Source organism: Monopterus albus, unplaced genomic scaffold (genome assembly GCF_001952655.1).
Source record: "Monopterus albus unplaced genomic scaffold, M_albus_1.0 scaffold54.1, whole genome shotgun sequence".
Taxonomy (NCBI): Eukaryota; Metazoa; Chordata; class Actinopteri; order Synbranchiformes; family Synbranchidae; genus Monopterus; species Monopterus albus.
Window position 1 is genome coordinate 100,456 of NW_018127934.1, and position 17,183 is coordinate 117,638.

The 17,183-nt window shown below is 40.0% G+C and overlaps 3 protein-coding genes across 7 annotated transcripts in view; 1 reads left to right on the forward strand and 2 right to left on the reverse strand.

Moving 5' to 3' along the window:
- The window catches only part of gstcd (glutathione S-transferase, C-terminal domain containing), a 44,139-nt gene extending 37,906 nt beyond the window's left edge, over positions 1-6,233 (reverse strand). For 2 of the 3 annotated variants that reach the window (XR_002275123.1, XM_020602064.1), the window contains exons 1-4: positions 6,006-6,233; positions 5,410-5,837; positions 2,856-3,314; positions 1,173-1,442 (exon numbers count right to left, since the gene is read on the reverse strand). Coding sequence is in view for 2 of the 3 variants with exons in the window: in XM_020602064.1 (XP_020457720.1) it covers positions 1,173-1,442; positions 2,856-3,314; positions 5,410-5,837; positions 6,006-6,102 (1,254 nt within the window). In the remaining variant the exon portion in view is untranslated. Of the gene's footprint in view, positions 1-1,172; positions 1,443-2,855; positions 3,315-5,409; positions 5,838-5,978 lie in introns of all 3 variants that reach the window. The other variant, XM_020602065.1, reaches the window with a different exon arrangement.
- On the forward strand, positions 5,697-10,171 carry ints12 (integrator complex subunit 12). Of its 3 annotated transcripts, none has more exons than XM_020602067.1 (7): positions 5,697-5,784; positions 7,105-7,270; positions 7,383-7,541; positions 7,793-7,974; positions 8,171-8,330; positions 8,463-8,606; positions 9,329-10,171. In XM_020602067.1, exons 2-7 carry the CDS (start codon positions 7,115-7,117, stop codon positions 9,890-9,892), a joined length of 1,365 nt encoding a protein of 454 aa, XP_020457723.1. In that variant the 5' UTR covers positions 5,697-5,784; positions 7,105-7,114; the 3' UTR covers positions 9,893-10,171. The 3 variants fall into 3 exon arrangements, with proteins under 3 accessions (XP_020457723.1, XP_020457722.1, XP_020457724.1); XM_020602066.1 differs by lacking the exon at positions 5,697-5,784 and adding an exon at positions 6,328-6,425; XM_020602068.1 differs by lacking the exon at positions 5,697-5,784 and adding an exon at positions 6,444-6,483.
- Positions 10,172-10,554: 383 nt separating this feature from the next.
- The window catches only part of arhgef38 (Rho guanine nucleotide exchange factor (GEF) 38), an 11,225-nt gene continuing 4,596 nt past the window's right edge, over positions 10,555-17,183 (reverse strand). Inside the window, exons 2-14 of the mRNA XM_020602191.1 lie at positions 16,913-17,107; positions 16,389-16,502; positions 16,152-16,299; positions 16,031-16,048; positions 15,627-15,826; positions 15,339-15,472; positions 15,007-15,111; positions 14,779-14,898; positions 14,269-14,643; positions 14,044-14,181; positions 13,359-13,560; positions 11,886-12,172; positions 10,555-10,948 (exon numbers count right to left, since the gene is read on the reverse strand). Coding sequence (XP_020457847.1) covers positions 10,766-10,948; positions 11,886-12,172; positions 13,359-13,560; positions 14,044-14,181; positions 14,269-14,643; positions 14,779-14,898; positions 15,007-15,111; positions 15,339-15,472; positions 15,627-15,826; positions 16,031-16,048; positions 16,152-16,299; positions 16,389-16,502; positions 16,913-17,107 — 2,219 coding nt within the window. The 3' untranslated portion in view covers positions 10,555-10,765. The remainder of the gene's footprint in view (positions 10,949-11,885; positions 12,173-13,358; positions 13,561-14,043; positions 14,182-14,268; positions 14,644-14,778; positions 14,899-15,006; positions 15,112-15,338; positions 15,473-15,626; positions 15,827-16,030; positions 16,049-16,151; positions 16,300-16,388; positions 16,503-16,912; positions 17,108-17,183) is intronic.

Below are 17,183 nucleotides of genomic sequence, written 5' to 3' on the forward strand. Positions count from 1 at the left end.
TACTGTGCTATGGAGCTAAGAAAGCAATAAATGTATGTGAATGTGTTTGTTTCGTGCCAGTGTTTCCTGAGGGAACTGCATCTTAACAGTGTGGACACATTATGCTACTATTGTGTGCTGTCTTATCTCTTCACACTAAGATTTTCAGCCATTACCAAAACTACTTGGTTTGGCTATATAATTTTGTATTGTTTTGGACTGGATTCATTGTTTTTATTGTGCCTGAAAAGGCACTGTCTGCACTATTACAAGTGGCAACAAGTGAAGGAACATTTTATAATGCACCGGGGGCACTAAAGTACTGTTCTTATAGCTAGATTCTGTTTTTGCTTTTTTTTTTTTTTTTTTTAGGAAAAGTTACTTTTGTGTCTAGAATGATAACTATACTGACATACAGATAACATACAGTATGTCAGAAGAACATTATGCATATCGACAAGCATCCTAAAACAGCTCACTTGAAATGTTAATCCTGTTACTAAAAGTACTTGATGTTAAAGCGCTGGCAGAAAGATGAAAAACTGTTAAGAAAGTCTCCCAGAAGCCAAAACATTAACTTACACTCATTGTAGGCACAATCAGCAGAAAATGAGTCCATGAAATTACAGGGATCATGGTTAACAACTAGTTGCAGGTCCAGTACTATGATGGGACACTGGAAGAAAGCTCCTTAAATTTATAGACTACAGTGTGTACAGATGGGTGACAAATTAAACACCTGAATAAATCAGTGCTCTCTTCAACAATGACAATGTCCCTATCTTCAGAGAACAAGGGGTCACTGAATGCATTGATGATTATGAAAATGATGTGAAACATATGCTATGGCCTTCACAATTGACATATCTCAACCCAGTTGAACAGCTATGGGGGATATTGGACCGACATGTTAGACAGCATCTGCACCACCATCATCAAAACACAATATGAGGGAATAATTTGGGGGGAAAAAAGATATTCGTCCTTCCAGTAGAGTTCAGACACTTTTAGAATCAATGCCACTGAAGCTGTTCTGGTGGCATGTGGTAGTCCAACACCTTACTAAGACACTTTACGTTGGTTTTCCTTTCATTTGTCTCCCATTTGTATGTGTGTGTTATAATAAAATGTGTTTGGAGAGCACACAGAGGCAAGGCGTGATGAGAAATAAGTAAAGAAAAGTAACCATTTACTTTGAGTTTAGTCATTGTGGGCCTGGGACCACCAACAAATGGAGACTGTGAGATCATCTCTTGGTTTTCTTCTTGCTCCAGTATACTAGCTGAGTTGTCCTCTGCTGATGTCCCTGGTAGACTGACTGTGGGAAACTGGGGGACAGAAAGAGCCATCCCACAGGTTTTGGCTGCCCGAAGGACCCCAGGTACCTCCTGAACATGGCTGTACCAACGCAGCAGGCAGGGGAGCTGATGTAGAGTGCTCGCAGCGTGAACTTGGAGGGAACACTATCAAAGACAATAAAAGATATGAAAGAGTGAAGAAAAGATATTGATTAAGTGACTCATCTGATGTGTTATTTCCAGTGAAGCGAGAGTCAGCAAGATGTCAGCTTCCACTAGAATTTATTCATCACACTGGTGAACAGACACACGAGAGGCTGGTAGGAAACACATCAAAACAACATTGGTAGGTAGAGAGTAAAGACACAAACAGAGACACCATCTGAGAAGCAGTATCACTGTTGTGCAGAGAACACAAGTAAATAAAAAAGAAAGAAAGAAAGAAAAAGGACATGGACAGAGAATGGGGCACATTATATTACGGCAAGGCGGGTGGAGTGGAAAGGATCTGCCATGGCTGCATGTGTCACGGACAGTGATGGCCGTTAAGAGGAGACACGCTAGGCTGAGTGTGAAACTGGAAACCACTGAAGCACAGCTGACTACTAAAAGCCTCATTGTGAGAACCTGAGTTCATTCCCACAGTTGAGGAATAGCTGGGAGACAGCTGAAGGGTGAAATGAAGGTTGAGACCCACTTCACTGCCTGACAGTGCAGTATTCCTGATCAATAACAATATACCACTGAACTAGACAGCCATGGTACATTCTCTGATCTTACTTTAAAATTACCAGTACCGACTACACTTGTAAAATATGCAATCATTGTGTGTAACAAATATTCAGATGATCGTGAACTTTTTAAGTCATGCAGAAAATATTTTGAAGTCAAGAGTGTTAACAACCCACAAAGTCTTGATATGTTGCAAAGAGAAAAGTGTTCCCAAATTAAAGTCATTGAAATGCATTTTAACCTGCTGCATTTAAACAGAAACCCTGCCATATACTGTTATCACTTTTAACCAGGTGGCTCCAGACCACCTTTGAGAGCAAAACCTGTGCCAAGCCTGATTCAGTGAGTCCTCTCAACTCGAGTTTCTGCCTCGATGAGTCTGAAAGGAGCTGGGTATACTGTCAGCTCACTCTGCCCAGAGTGTCAAAACCATAAGTCATGCATAATTTGACAAGTCATCATAATAAAGGCATTTTAAAGCCAATGGATTCAAGTAATGGGTGTTCTGTAGTCTGAATGGAACTGTCTATTTGGTGACATCTGACCTAAGTCATGCATGTTACTTCTTATGTTGTGAGAGAAAGTCTTGCTTGGCTTCACTTGATTGCTCAGGGCACAGATATAGGCATTTTGATGACATTAAGGTTTTGGAAAGCTCACAGTGTGCCACAGCAATGAAAACACAAGGATTATTAGAGGAGAAATTAAAAATAAATGAGCATTTGACAAATATTCATGATCCAAATTAGGCAATAAGTATGTAGTAATAAGAACAGGGTCCTTAGCCACAAGGGTTCATTACTGACAACACTCTCAAACATAAATTATCAACTCCTAGGCCCTTACCAGGTACTGATAGATGCATGGCAGTAGCACCACATCAGTCAGAGTGAAGTACAGCCCTTCGGCAAACACATGCTCCAGCAGAGGCAGGTCTGTGGTCTTCACTTTCCTGATCTCAGAGTTCTCTCTAGTGGTCAAAGCTGGAACTGAATTCACAGACAGCTTTGCCAAAGCAGCTCTGAGCTCAAGTCCATCATAGACTTGAGGCGACTGTGCAGCTTTAGACTCTGTGTCCACATGCTGTTTTCCTTCACTGGACTTGTCCTCTTCATTCCGTCTCTGCTCTTGGAGTTTCTGCCGCCGTATTTTGTCATCATTGTGGACTTTGACAGGCTCCGCTAGCCTTCGCTCGAGGGTGAGGATGGAGGGAGGCGGGTGCTGATACTGATGTGTGGAATTTTGGAGGTGTTTTTCAACAGCAGAGGGGATGTCAATTTCACACAGCCTGGTCCACTTGCTCACCTGAGAGCAAAGAGGGAAACAAAAAAAGAATGTTAAAAGATTTTTTTAGGTCAACTCCAGCTCATAATTGATAGACACTGGTTAACTGTTTGTGTGATATGTTATACTGATGGATGTCTCAGTATAACATTGCTGACACTTTGACCAAAATCCAATTAATGTGCTGTGACAAAAACAAAATCCGTCAACCTTGGTAACATTATGTGGTCGTTATAGTAAGGTAAAAATCAAAACTAAAACTTTGCCAGATTATGTGAAAAAAGATCAATTTAACTACTAGGGGCTTGAAATTTCATCAGCCAATGTATTATTACAGAATAGAGAATCACTGGAAACTCACAATCAACTGAACAACATGGCAGTGGTAAAACTGGTAATGCTTTATTTGAAAGGACCATATTTTCCTTGTTAGAAAGTTTCTGGTTAGTAATTATATAATATGGAACTAAAGTTGTGAGGTGCTTATCCAATTTTAGTTCTATGTACTGAATTTATAGCCTGAAGTAAATTCCCATTTTAATTGCTACTCTGAAACTCAAAGTTCTTCATAGATGATGGAATATATACATACAATTCAACACTGGACAGGTACAGAACCTTGGAAAAGTACTAGGCCACTATCAGTTTTGTAGCTTCAGTGTTTTATCAAGGTTTTAATGATAATTGATATTTATTTCTCAGTCTCTTTATTAAAATATAACCAGAAAATACAGGACATATGTACACAGTATTAAAACACAAAATGGCTTCTACAGTCCAAAGTCAGTATTCAGTGTCGCCTCCCTTTGCACTTAGCACAGCTTGAATTCTTCTGGGAGACTATCTTGAAACCATGACAGACCTTCCACCATGTTTCACTGAAGGCTGCTACACTCATTCTTCCACCTTCATCCAACTCTTCTTTTCACATACTGCCAACGACTGAAAATTTCAAACTTCGATTCATCACTCATAAGACTCTTTTCCACTGATCTTCACTCCAGTCTTTGTGAGCTTTTGCATGTCTCAGCCTTTTCTCCCTCCCCCTTCTAAAAAAGTGGTTTCTTGGCTGCTGTCCTTTAACAAACATCGTTCCTGATTAAGCTTCTTCAGACTGTGGAAGAACCAACTTGGCATCCAGATGAAGCTGCCAGATACTGACAAACCTCTCATCAGATTTTCAGTTTTCTTGGTCTTCCACTCCTGTTTTTTTTTCATGACCTCTCCGGATTCTTCATATTTCTTTAGAACAGCTTGATACCAAATCTTGAGTATCCTGTTTGCTGATATTTTTGTTTTTTAATACTCTGTGCCTATTTCCTATATTTTGTAGTTGTATTACGAAGCAAATAGATACCGTCATCATAGCATTGCTAAACAACAAATCTTATGGTGGCCTAAAACTTTTGCACAGTACTCTAGCTGTAGGCAAAGTTTGGATGTTTCCATCTAGGCTGCTGTGTACTGCCTAGAAATACAAGGTTATTCATGTAATTAAGATTCAAAATTAATTATATGGAAGACTACTAATTGGAACCTCTTAATTTCCCCAATGATTACAAACAAATTATATATCCCTCATCAGAAAATTCTGATGAATTTACATTTGCATATCAGTTTCTTCTTAGGTAATGTCGAAACCCATAAAATATAGTGATAATGAAATTTTGACAGGCTCACACTGATGTAATCACATTATGCCACTGTGTACACTAAATCAGCATGAACAGTTTCCTATTTGAGGAGAAAGGTTTTTTTTTTTTTTAAATATCATGTTCAGGTTTACTTTATATCAATATGTATGTATCTGTATTCGCAACAGTGATGCTGACACAGTTTGAACCCCAAACTGCACCTGTCCACGGTGATTGATGTCAAATTAGAGTCGAAACTCCCAGGGTTATACGTGACTTTATTAAATCTGAAACCATAGATCTCACAATAAGGTTGTTCTTGATAAGTTTTGACCCTTTAAAAGATCCTGTAATTCCCTATGCAACTTTCAAGTAGGTGAAATTGTGCTATCAAGCATCAGTCGTAGTGTCAGTGAAATAATTCAGGCACTTTCTATTTCTTTCATGTATACTGGAATTTTGTTTCAACACTTTCCACTAACCTCAGCACAGGCCTTCAGACAGGTTTTCTTGAAGCCCAGCAATGCCAGCACATCATTTCTAGATGGATCAGCCTCTAAGGTCTTGTTAATGATATGTCTCAGGACCACTGCCAGTCCTGCCCTGCACAGCTGTCCTGTTTCATCCAAAACAGCAGGGAGACGGCAACCCCTCACCAGCTGGGGCAAAAACTCCAAATGAGTATCAGACACATCCAGAGACTCCGGCAGCTGACTCTTCAGTGACTGGGAGCTCGCTGGTTTGGTGGAGACCAGGAAAACTTTGAAAGACTTGCACTCACAGTAGGACAGAAGAAACAGGACGATGGAGGTGTGCAGTGGGAGACGAGGCTCTTCATTTCGGGAACAAACTTCTAAGTAAAGCGATGAATACTGATGCTTTTCGTCCGAGTGATTCATTGTAAATAATACTGTTGGAAGGAAGTTGGCAAACAGTTAACTAGCTTTGGAAATGTATTCGTGTGCCTTTTAGAGGGTGGCGGTAAAGACACAGATCTAAGCTAAAATACAATTTTAATCCGGTGGGGAACATGACATTAATGAATACTCACAACTGCTTTAGAAATAAGATAATTTACCCCGACAATTGCGGCAAAACCACGCTGGTATGGCGCACACTTCCTTACAATCTTCTTTTGCTGTTCTGAATCTAAGAAGATTGCTCCATAGCGCCATCAGCTGTCAGTCGACTCAAAAATGACTAGTCGCTACTAGAGGAAATACACAGCATATTAAAAAGCACATATTACACAAAACATATACGCGATAAGTGTAATTAAATTGTGAATATAGAGAGCGACGTTAATTAAAATTCTCCAATAAAACCTAATGTCTACACAAGGTTCCGTGAGTGTAAATTCCGGACATATTTAACGGCTACACAGGTTTGTCTTCTCTGCTCCGGTCTTCTTATATAGGAAGTGTTTCTCAGCCGTCAGTTCCATACCAAAGCGAAAATACCATTTTAAGGGGCAGGATTTCGCCAGAAGAAGAGAGAGGTAATATAACCAGGTCGATCTTATATTTTGTTAATTTGGCTGACAGCTTCCAGGAAAGGTCAGTTTTGCCAGTGTGAAGCTATTAGTTACTGTCCTCTATGTGTCTGGTGGTTCGAACAGGTTAATAACGTTATACAGCGAACAAATTAACTTAGTCGACCTTCAGTGTCTTTCCTTCTCTTGAGAGTTTTTTTCTGTGGTCTGTTTTTTCTCTACTCTTCTTCTCTCACTCTGTTGTGTGTCATTGTGTCTAATATGTCACCTCGTGTAATTATTAATGATGATAGGTCTCAAACATGTAAGCTCGAGGCAAACTAGGGTCAGGCTTCACTGAAAATAAACAGAGAGACGGTTACCGATGAATATTTAAGTCCTCTTAATTGTTACATGTAAAATGAAACATGTTTTTTTTTATTTAATTTTAACAATCAAACGTAGTGGGTTAATACACCTGAATGTGAGGAAAAACCTGAATATCAAGTACCAAAATGCTTCCTGCTAGGATGCAGTAGATGCAAGACACCTTGTATTTACACTGTTACAAAGATGTGTAGACATTAAGGCTTTGAAAAGAATCAGTGAAGACTTTTATTTTAACATGTCATTTAATCTGTAATAATAGTATTTGATAAAGTTGTAATAGAAGCCTAATAAACTGGCATTGTTTTATGATTCCCAGTGTGTAAGCCATGGCTGGACCTGTCAGTCTGGAGTTGGATCCCATCTTCCTAAAGGGACTGAGTTACCTGCACTCCAAGAGTAAAGACTCAGCTGATAAACTCAAAGCTTTACTAGATGAGTCCCTCGCAAGAGGAAGTGACTCATCTTATCGTTCATCACAAAAAGTATGAAGCTTTTCTCATATTTATGTTGACGGAGCCTTTCTGTTTTATTGGCATGTAATTTATACAACTAAATGCTAAGAGTTTCTGTATTATTATTATTGTGTATCCTCAGGATATAGAAGTGTCCAAGGGGTCTGTGTCAAAACTGATCTTAAGCAAACAGGACTCCAAGTCCTCCTCAAGTTCCTCATCCTCCAGCAGCAGCAGTGGCAGTAGCAAATCCAGCACAGAAAAGTGCAAGAAAGAGGGAGAAAAGAGACCCTCTGAGAAGGTATGGGATAAATGATAAATAAAATTAGTCTCATGTTCAGAAAGCTCTTAAAGTATACCTCTGTTTTAACACAAAGGTGTGTCATTCATCCACTACAGGTGGAAATGGACACTCCTAAATAAATTAAATTAATTCAGAGCCACACAGAAATATGTTATACATTGGATTTGTCAGCTGTGTTTCAGTGCTGTGAACACGTGTTTCTTTTATGAAGTAAAACTAACCCTTTTTTTATCTTAACTGGCAAACAGCTCAGAGTTGACTTGGGGGAGGTTGACCCACCAAAAAAACCTCGTTTGGAGAAACAGGAGAATCGTTCTTCACCAATTACCGTTCAAACAAGCAAAGACCTCCTGTCAAACCTAAATGACTATGATGAGACCAATGCTGATGATTTTGCCATGGAAATGGGCCTGGCCTGTGTGGTTTGCAGGTACATATTAAATATTAATGGAAAAAAGAAAACATCATTGTCCATATGGATGGGTTTAGAATATCACTGCATATTTCATTTCATTTATTAATATTAATTTATTCAGTCTTCAAGCCTAGGAATTCAACTTGATGACTAACCCAACATGTGTTCTATCTACATGTTCACTTTCTTGTTGTGTTTTTCATTACCTAAGACAAATGACAGTGACTATGGGAAACCAGTTGGTTGAGTGCCAGGAGTGCCATAATCTGTACCATCAGGACTGCCACAAGCCCCAGGTGACAGACAAAGACGTTAATGACCCACGGCTTGTGTGGTATTGTGCCCGATGCACTAGGCAAATGAAACGCATGGTAAGGAAAATAAATTCAGTATCGACTTTGCAATTAATTGTAGCATGTCACTACTGACTAGGTTTCTGATGAGTGCAAAGTCTTGTTAATAGCGCCGGTGTTGATTCTGTCTAAAATGTGTTTGTCTGCTAGGCCCAGAAACCTCCACAGAAGCCATCCCCTGCATCTGCATCATCAGTCCCTGTTGTGAAAGACACACTGGTGAAAAAGACAGAACTTAAATCCAAACCTGACACAGCCAGCACCTTCCAAGCCTTCAAAAGAACAGAGGTGAAGGTATGTATTAACTTTTTTAATGGTGGTTCCTGCTAATAGGTAAGGAATCTGATTATGTTGACCTTTTACAGTGAGTTCTGGGGATATCTTAGCTCTAAGTGTTGCTAATAACCACTTCTTGCTTTTCTGGGTCCTATTCCTCATTTAATGCTGTATTCCTATACTGAGTGGCCAGCTAACCTTACTAATACATATACAGACACATTTTGATTTAAAGCAAAAGGTCAAACTCCTTTTATGATGGTTCAATGTGGGACCTGATATAGTAGTAGGTCTTGAAACCTCAAGGGAGATGGTTACACCAAAGTTAAAGAACCAGTTACATCAGGTAATATACTGAACATTACATATGGTAATTCATCTAAAGGTGGATGATCCCTCTTGCTTTAAGGTGGTTAATGAGTTTCAGTTAACACCAAAATATGTACTTTGATTGTTTACATTATTTTTGAAATGCGACAGAATTAAACCTTAATCTTGATAAAGGCCTAGTGCAACTGGAAACTTAGTGTTTGTCCTTTCAACACACAATCACATTGACAGTTGTGTAGGCTTTATCAAATTAATTGCCTTAATGAATACATGAAATTTGTTGGTGAAATTGTGGTTTCATCCTGTGCTCTCAGTTTTCAAAAACTTTAAGCATGATAATTAAAATATCTGTTGAATTGGTGTTGCACTCTGACAGTTGCGGTATTATAGCTGTTTTTGATTTTCTGCAGGCATCCACAACATCAGCCAACCCCACCAACAGCAGCTCCTCCTCCTCAGGCAGTGGTCTTACAGGCTGGGCTGCATTTGGAGCCAAGACGAGCCCTTCTCTTCCTGCCAGTTCAAAAATGGGTTCCTCGGGACCAAGTGGGAACAACAAGACCTTAACAACTTCCTCTGGCCAGAAACCTGTTGGGCTCTCTGGGCTAGCTGGAACCAAGTCAGGACTAGGGGGTGCAAAGTTACCCGGGGGAGGAAATGGAAACGGCTCCAGCCAGGTACCTCTGAAACCTCCTCCACCCCTGACTCTCGGTAAGCAGCCACTGAACCGTTCATCGAGTGGTGAAAACCAAGGAAAAGGCTCTGCATCATCAGGGGCCAGCTCCCCCAGCAGCTCCCAGGCAATTGCAGGAGGGAACGGAGGCAGTAACGGAGGGAGTAACGGGAACAATGGGAATGGGTCAAAGGTTGTACTGGGAGACAAAGCACCAACATCTCAAGAGTCTCAACTTAACGCCATGAAACGGTTACAGCTGGTGAAGAAGAAAGCAGCACAGAAGAAAATGAAGAAATGAGTAGAAATAGAAACAAAGAGCAGAAGAAGCTCTGAGGGAGTAGAAAATAAGTACTTAGACGGTGTGAAATTAGTGCCATAACACAGTTTGTATTACATGAGAGCATCTGTACGTGGAGTAACACCATCTCATCGAATACTTGAATCTTACTTTGTATAAATGCTGCTGGACTCTGTTGTGTGCCTGGTTCTGTCCTAACAATTCTAACTATTGAAAAAGTGACTGTCACTTTTTATCAACGACCGTTATTAAATCTCCTCTTTCTAAAAACTGACAGTAGCAAAGACTTTGTAGCATTTGGTGTCCTTGAATCATTATAATCTGCAGGAGAAGCAGAGCATGGGTCACAATAGTTATCATAGAGGACATGTTTATTCTTGACATAATTGTTAAAATATAAATGACACTATAGATTTCTTCATTTAACATTCACATAAAATATATACTTAGCATATAATTCAGTTCACATAACATTTACTTCATCTATAAATCATTTCACGTATAACATTTACTTCATCTATAATCAGGTCACATATAAAATTTACTTCATTAATAAATCACTTCATTATGAATATAAACTCAACACTGAAGTACAGAAAGTGCTCAGCACAGTGCCCAGTATTCTCCTGGTTCCCATATTCCTCACAGATTATTGGTCAAGTCCCATTGGGGATCTCTTTCGTGAAGGTAAAGTAATTTCATTGTCAACACTTTTGGTATGAGATCTAATAATACAGTAACAGCTATAGTGACATTCACAAAGCAGAGATATTATTTGTTTTAAAGTCAGGATGCCTTCAATTGTGTATTAAGAAATGAATGGGTTTTTTGAAAATGCCACAGGTAAGTTCTGGATAGATAAAGGCTCTTTAACTATGCATAGGACATTCTACCAAGGTAGTTGGCAGGGACATATCCCCTCTGTCCGTTAGCCTCAGCTAACCACCACTCTTTATTGCCTCCCAGGTCACAAAACTGGATGATGCGTACATGCTGGTACTCCTGCAAAGTCAGCTCCTGGTCACAGCGGGCTTGAAATGCATAGACGGCATAAAACTGTGGAAACAGACACAAGTCAGATGCAATCGGAGGTATAAAAAAATGTCTGAGTAGCTTTGTTTATTTCAGTGCTATTATGAAACAGTTAAACCTAACAAAGGCAAATATTAAACTGAATTAACAACATTAAATGCAGTTAAAGTGCAGACTATCATCCTGTGAATCCAGAAGGTGGCACTGTTTATTAGCTTTTTACAAAGACACACTCCTAATTTTCACTGGTTACAATTTACAGACCCTGCTCAGCTCTTTATATTTTATACCAATGACTGTTGCATGTTATGCAGAAGATCAGAGGCATATTGTGTCATAATAAATGAAAACATGACCTCAAGGAAAACAAAGTGTGAAGCCCTGAGTGGCAATGGTATTTTGGTCAGCTCATTTAATATTAATTCAAGTCAGGCAGAAACACTGTAAAGCTATCAGATATGCTTTTGTCACAACAGATCCTGTGATGATCTGGTCTATATATGATATTTATGGTATACATGGTTTCATTTCATTCTGTAATAGCTCTCATATTTTATAGGTGGACCCTTTTTTGTGAGGATGTACTCATGGCCATTTGAAAGCCCAATTAAAATGATATGGTTAGCCTGACCTTTGTTGTCATTACCTGTCATTATGAGGGTAATGTGGTGTTTAGTTTGTTGTGTTTCAGTTGTGGGTTTTTTTTCCTGGAATTTCTGATACTGCTTGGTACAGTTTGAAAGTGTTTGTCTGTACACACACATGTGTGATATGATCGAGGCACATTTATTCTGCACTTGGGAAGGACATTAATCTTTGTGACCTTAACTTTTTTCAAGATGGAAATTCAACTGATGTGACCCAGGACTTTTTAAGTAGTCTAGTATCTTAAAATGACATCCATATGGTGCACGAGTGGTTCAGAAAAGCACAGGCAGCCCCCCCCCACACACACACACACCTGCTGAGCCTCTGTGTCTAGCGTGTCCTCCAAGTCTTCAGGATTCTCCAGCTCCCCCTGTAGGCCAGAGAGGGTTGAGCTGCTGTCAGCAGTGTTGAGGCTGAAGCTGCGCAGACTACTGCTGCCACTCCCAGACACAAACAGACTGATGTCGTCAAAGTCCTCATCCACCATGGCAGGTGGCTGCTGCTGCTTTTGCTGCTCTTTCGCCATCTGTCCTGCTCGCTGTGAGTCCCTCAGAGGGTTGTACTGCTTCAGGAATGTGGAGTAGACATAGCCCTGTGTACCTAACAGTGACACACAGGGACAGTTTGTCAGGAAACCTGACTTCTGGACCACATTTAAAGGTTACAAAACAGTGGTAGTGGTATCTAGTCATGCCTGCCTCCACCACATGCGGTCCAGTTATTTGAATAATGAATAATCCACCAAACACACCATAACTCATTTTTCAGTAACACATACTTCTAGTAAACACTGTTTGCAAAACGTAACCAGGATACTGTTTCTAAAAAAGCAAGTTGTTTTAGTTTTTCAAATGTGTTTTTTTTTTCAGTTCTTCAAGCACCACAAGCAAAGTTCTAGTCACAATATTGCAGCCTAAATCTCAGGGATGACTGACAAAATATAGGCAAAAGTAAAACTTCAAACTAAAATAAATAAAACAAAACCTCAGACTAAATGAGCATAATTGTCTTACATTAGGGCCGTAAGCATAAACTAGAGTATTTGCGTGCACAATCTTAAATCCAGTAGGAGTAAGCAACCTGAAGAGTGTGTAAATATGAGGCAACCATACTCATAGTCTTCAGATCAGGAGAGGGATGAACAACAACTTCCTGGGAATGCTTGTAATCCCAGAGGAATAGACAAGTGTGTGAATAATGTACTTTATACCAAGTAACACACACACACACACACACACACTTTTTTTAGAGCTCACAAAAAAGAACTTGTTATTGCAGAGTACAGAGAGACATGCAAGCATCATCTCTCCATCCTTGTTTTTGAATACCCAGAGGTATTCAGAAAAGCTTTGTACTCTAAGTAAGACTGCTTAAAACACACAGCGGCTTGTTCCAAACGAGACATTGGGATCTCAGGTGCTGCTGTGAGATGTAGAAGGGAGATGGAGACAAGCTATGGAGCTGGCCCTGTTGTGAGGCAACCATCTCTAGAGGCAGGCAAAGAGGTACCAGCAACCATGACATCAGAGGAGCTCCTGGGACTGATTCTTGTGTGCTGACTTGTCGGTGTCGGAAAGAAAAGTTTGGTGTGTCTACAGAGCCTCAGTCATCTAATACACGGCCGGTACTGTATATTCACAGAGGAGACCTATATTGGCCATACCTGCAGATGGTCTAGTTTGATAACTTAATTCATCCGTATGTCTTACTAAAGGATGTGTGAAGAGCTACCTCTGCCCTGAGAGTCTTTGTCCTTATACATACACAAACTCACACACACACTTGCCTCCGGTGTGAACCAGCCAGCGACTGCTGCTGCCTAACGGGTCTGTGTCCTCCAGCAGAGCCACCAGTTCTCCCTCCAGCAGGCTGAGGTCCTGTTCCTGGCAGCCATTGCACTTCCTCTTTAGCTGGTACAAACGACTCACTGGGTATTCTGCCAGCAGCCAGGCACGCTGTTCCTCACTTTGATGCTCCACCTCTGGCAGCTGAAGAACAGCACAGCACAAAGGAGTGTTTATTTAAATATTTGGAGTGGTTGTGGTGTGTGGGCACATGTTGGTCTGTGTGGGTTATCAGTGTATAGCACTATTCTAGGTAGGGTGAAAGGTAATAAACTACTAGGGCTAGGAGTTTCAAATAAATCTGTTCACAGGTCTAAGCACAAATACACTTTAATAAATGTACAGATGTGTATTGATACTGTGTATGTACACATACACATACACATACATATATATATCCAAACCTAAGGGGACAGATACCTGGTGGAGCTTTATGTTGCCAAGTGCTCCACATAATCACAACCTCTGCCTTTAATAGAACTTACATATACTCATTTAATTGGCTGGAGCCTCAAAGGAATATGTGGAGCTTTCATTTTAACCTGGAGTCGGTGAGATCTTTACAGAATAACATGTTTTATTCTCTAGATGTGAATAATCTGTTTGAGGTTATTTCGAGTTTCTTACAAGTATTTTCCTGTCTCGTTGTCTCTCGAAGCTGACTTTGCGTTCCATTAGCTTTTGTGCGTTATCCTTAACAAAAGTCAGATTGTTCAGCTCATCCATGATGCTGTTCTGCACTTCAGCAATGTTTGACAATGGAGCCTGCAAAAGAAAACATTACACATGTAATTTGCAATATGCTAAAATTAAAATGTATCTAATAATGTGTGTTATGATCAGGTTTCTCACTGGTAGCTGCTGTATGGATGGCACAGGAAGTAATATTTTAAACATCAGCTCTCTGAGCAGGGCCACTAGATACACTATGCAGTTGGTCAGAATAGTTTGGGAGGCCATGTTGAACCTCTGCAACTCCTCCACTAGCAAGGCATTGAGGGCTTCATAGTCCCTCCTGGCAGGACCGGGTGGGTCTTCTGACACCAGTGAAGCAGACGAAGAAGTGGTGGATGAAGTGGATGAGGGTGTAAAAGAGGACGAACGCTCCAGGTGGCTGCAGTAATCCAGCAGTTTGTCATAACGTTTCTGAATGAGCTTCTGTGGGCCTGTGAACATGCTGTGCAGGGATAAGAGGGGGGCAAGGACCAGGAGTTCCATATTGTCTTTCTGGAGGAAGAAGTCAGTGAGGTGGCAGAACATGAATAGAGGGAAGAGGGAAAGCTGGACAAAAGCAAAGTAACCTGTGCCCTGAATAAAAGTGATACCATTTTTGTTGTGAAGTAAAACAAAAGTCATACTTACAAAGTGCATATAGGGGTCGCTTCCATTACTGGGCAATGAGCAGTTTGTGCCATTTTCGTTTGGACCCTTGATAATGTTTTCCAAGTCCTGGGCATTCTCGACAGCTACATACACCATATCCTGCAGAAAATATATTAAGAAAAAAACCCCAGAATGTTGATAAAATATTAGCATTAAAATAACATTAACCCATGCCCATTTTGATTTGCTTATACCATATATACCTACCTGAGTGTGCTGCAGGTAACACTGAACATTTCTGATTAGCTGCCTCACAGCCTTCTCCAGACTCCTGAACACTTTCTCCTCTCTATCAAAGACTTCATCTCTCACCTACAAATGAACAAATTACAAATGTAGAAAGCCTTTTCCTTACTCTAAATCTGGAGTTTCTGCACTTGCAAATCCCACCAACTGCTATACAAATGCACCGATTCTTATGTACACTTTATGTAATATACACTTGATCAAGAAAACTCATAATGCTTATTCCATTAACTTGTTTTATTGTATTTAGAGGAAGGGTGGAATGAAGTCTAAAAATGTTCACTGTATCTTACTTGTGGTTCAACTCCAGTGAGGATTTTGAGATAGCCGGCAAACCTGTCCCCTTTCTTACGGATAGAATGCATGTTAAACTTGTGTAGTTTGCCCCTCAGTGTGCCTTCATCTTCCACCCTCTTATACTTCATAACTGAGATTAGAAATGACAGAATTAAGGTGAAAAGACATGGAACAGACAGAATAGCAGATAAATTAGCAGTTATCAGTTGATAAGTGAGTAATACATTTCACAGCAAACAAAACTGTACATTTGAAAAAAAAAATATAACAATAAAAAATCTCACCTATATCCTTGCGCCGCTTGAACTCATTGATGTTAACATTCATGATCTTGGTGGCGGTGAATGCCTCCTGGAGCGGCTGATAGTCAGGGTGGTTCTCAGGTGTGGCCTGCCACAGCTCCCCAAGCAGCAACGGGTACTTCATAATCCTCTGAACAGGTTTGATGAGTAATGAACCCATGTCCAGCAAGTTGGGCTTCCCTCTGTGAAAAATAAACATAGATCAGCATAAGCCATTGTGACCTCCAGAACAGAGATTCAGAAAAGAAAACAAAGTGTGATAAATGAAACATAACCACAACTGCTAAAGCAACACAATAATCAAGATGTACTTGTGACAGTATATCCAGTGCAGAATTGAGTACATTTTAAATGCCAATATCAGTTTTTCATTAAAGGGTACTTACTCTTGGTCATAGATTTTCCTGCAATTACAAAGACAAAGAAATAGAATTACCACCAAAGAATATCAGAAGTTACACAATTTAAATGATGTGCCTATTGCTTGGAAGACATATCTTGACTTACTTCAGTGCTAAAATGCATGTGGTGAAATGTTGCTTTATGTCGTCCTCTTTCTCGTAGGATTTGAGTGACATGTTGGCGTCATCATGATGGTAACAGTAAATCTTATATACATCTTCTAAAGCTGCCTTCGCCTGGATGAATACTTCTCCTTCAAATAAAAATGGGTCATTAGGTTGTTCGTCTAAAATTACCTAGAGCAAAATAAGTCAACAAATAACTACAGTCAAAATGGATTACCTATGACAACTGCCTCTGGATCAGGGTCAGCCATGGCCTCGTGCAGTCTGTGCAGGAGTGCTGCAGATACCTCACACAGAGTCTCCATGTTGGTGAACAGCCGATCTACATCTACAAGCTAAAACAATATAAAGAAACTATAGTGAAATATATGAATTTGACCAACTGAAAAGATTAAAGGTCTCCAAATGTCAATTCAATTTATTTATTTGCTGTAAAAAAATTAACTCTGGTTAATCATTTCGAACATACAGGTCACACTTTATTTGGCTGTTCTGGTGTCGATTCCAGACTCCATATTAAAAAAATGTCCCTAAAGTGCAATTCAGATGTTAGATGTGTGGACCAATGTTACTGTCATACATAGGGTTAATAGTGGAAATTATATATTGTCAAGGTCAAGGTAAGATTTATATTGTAAAGTTGTTCAAGCTGTACTAGATAAGCGACAGCCTGAGCAGATAGCTAGTATTAACTTTGGATTTTACTAAATTAGTTTATCTAAGTAAAGCAATCATTTAAAAAAAAATCTACCTGCATGCTTCGTAGGGGCTGGACCACCTCTCTGATGCACAGCTCCAGGTCTGTGAGGTAGTCTTTTTCAGTCTGCTCAAGCTCCTGAATGACCTTTGCCCTGCGGTTCATCTTCCTCAAACGGATCTCCTCTGGGTCCAGTCCTGGGGAGGGGGGTGTGGACTGATCATGTGGTGCCATTTTCTCTGAAGACAAAGACAAAAAAAAGAACTTTTAAAGCTAAAGTTGTAAAATAAACACAGATTTAAATGTTTTTCAGTA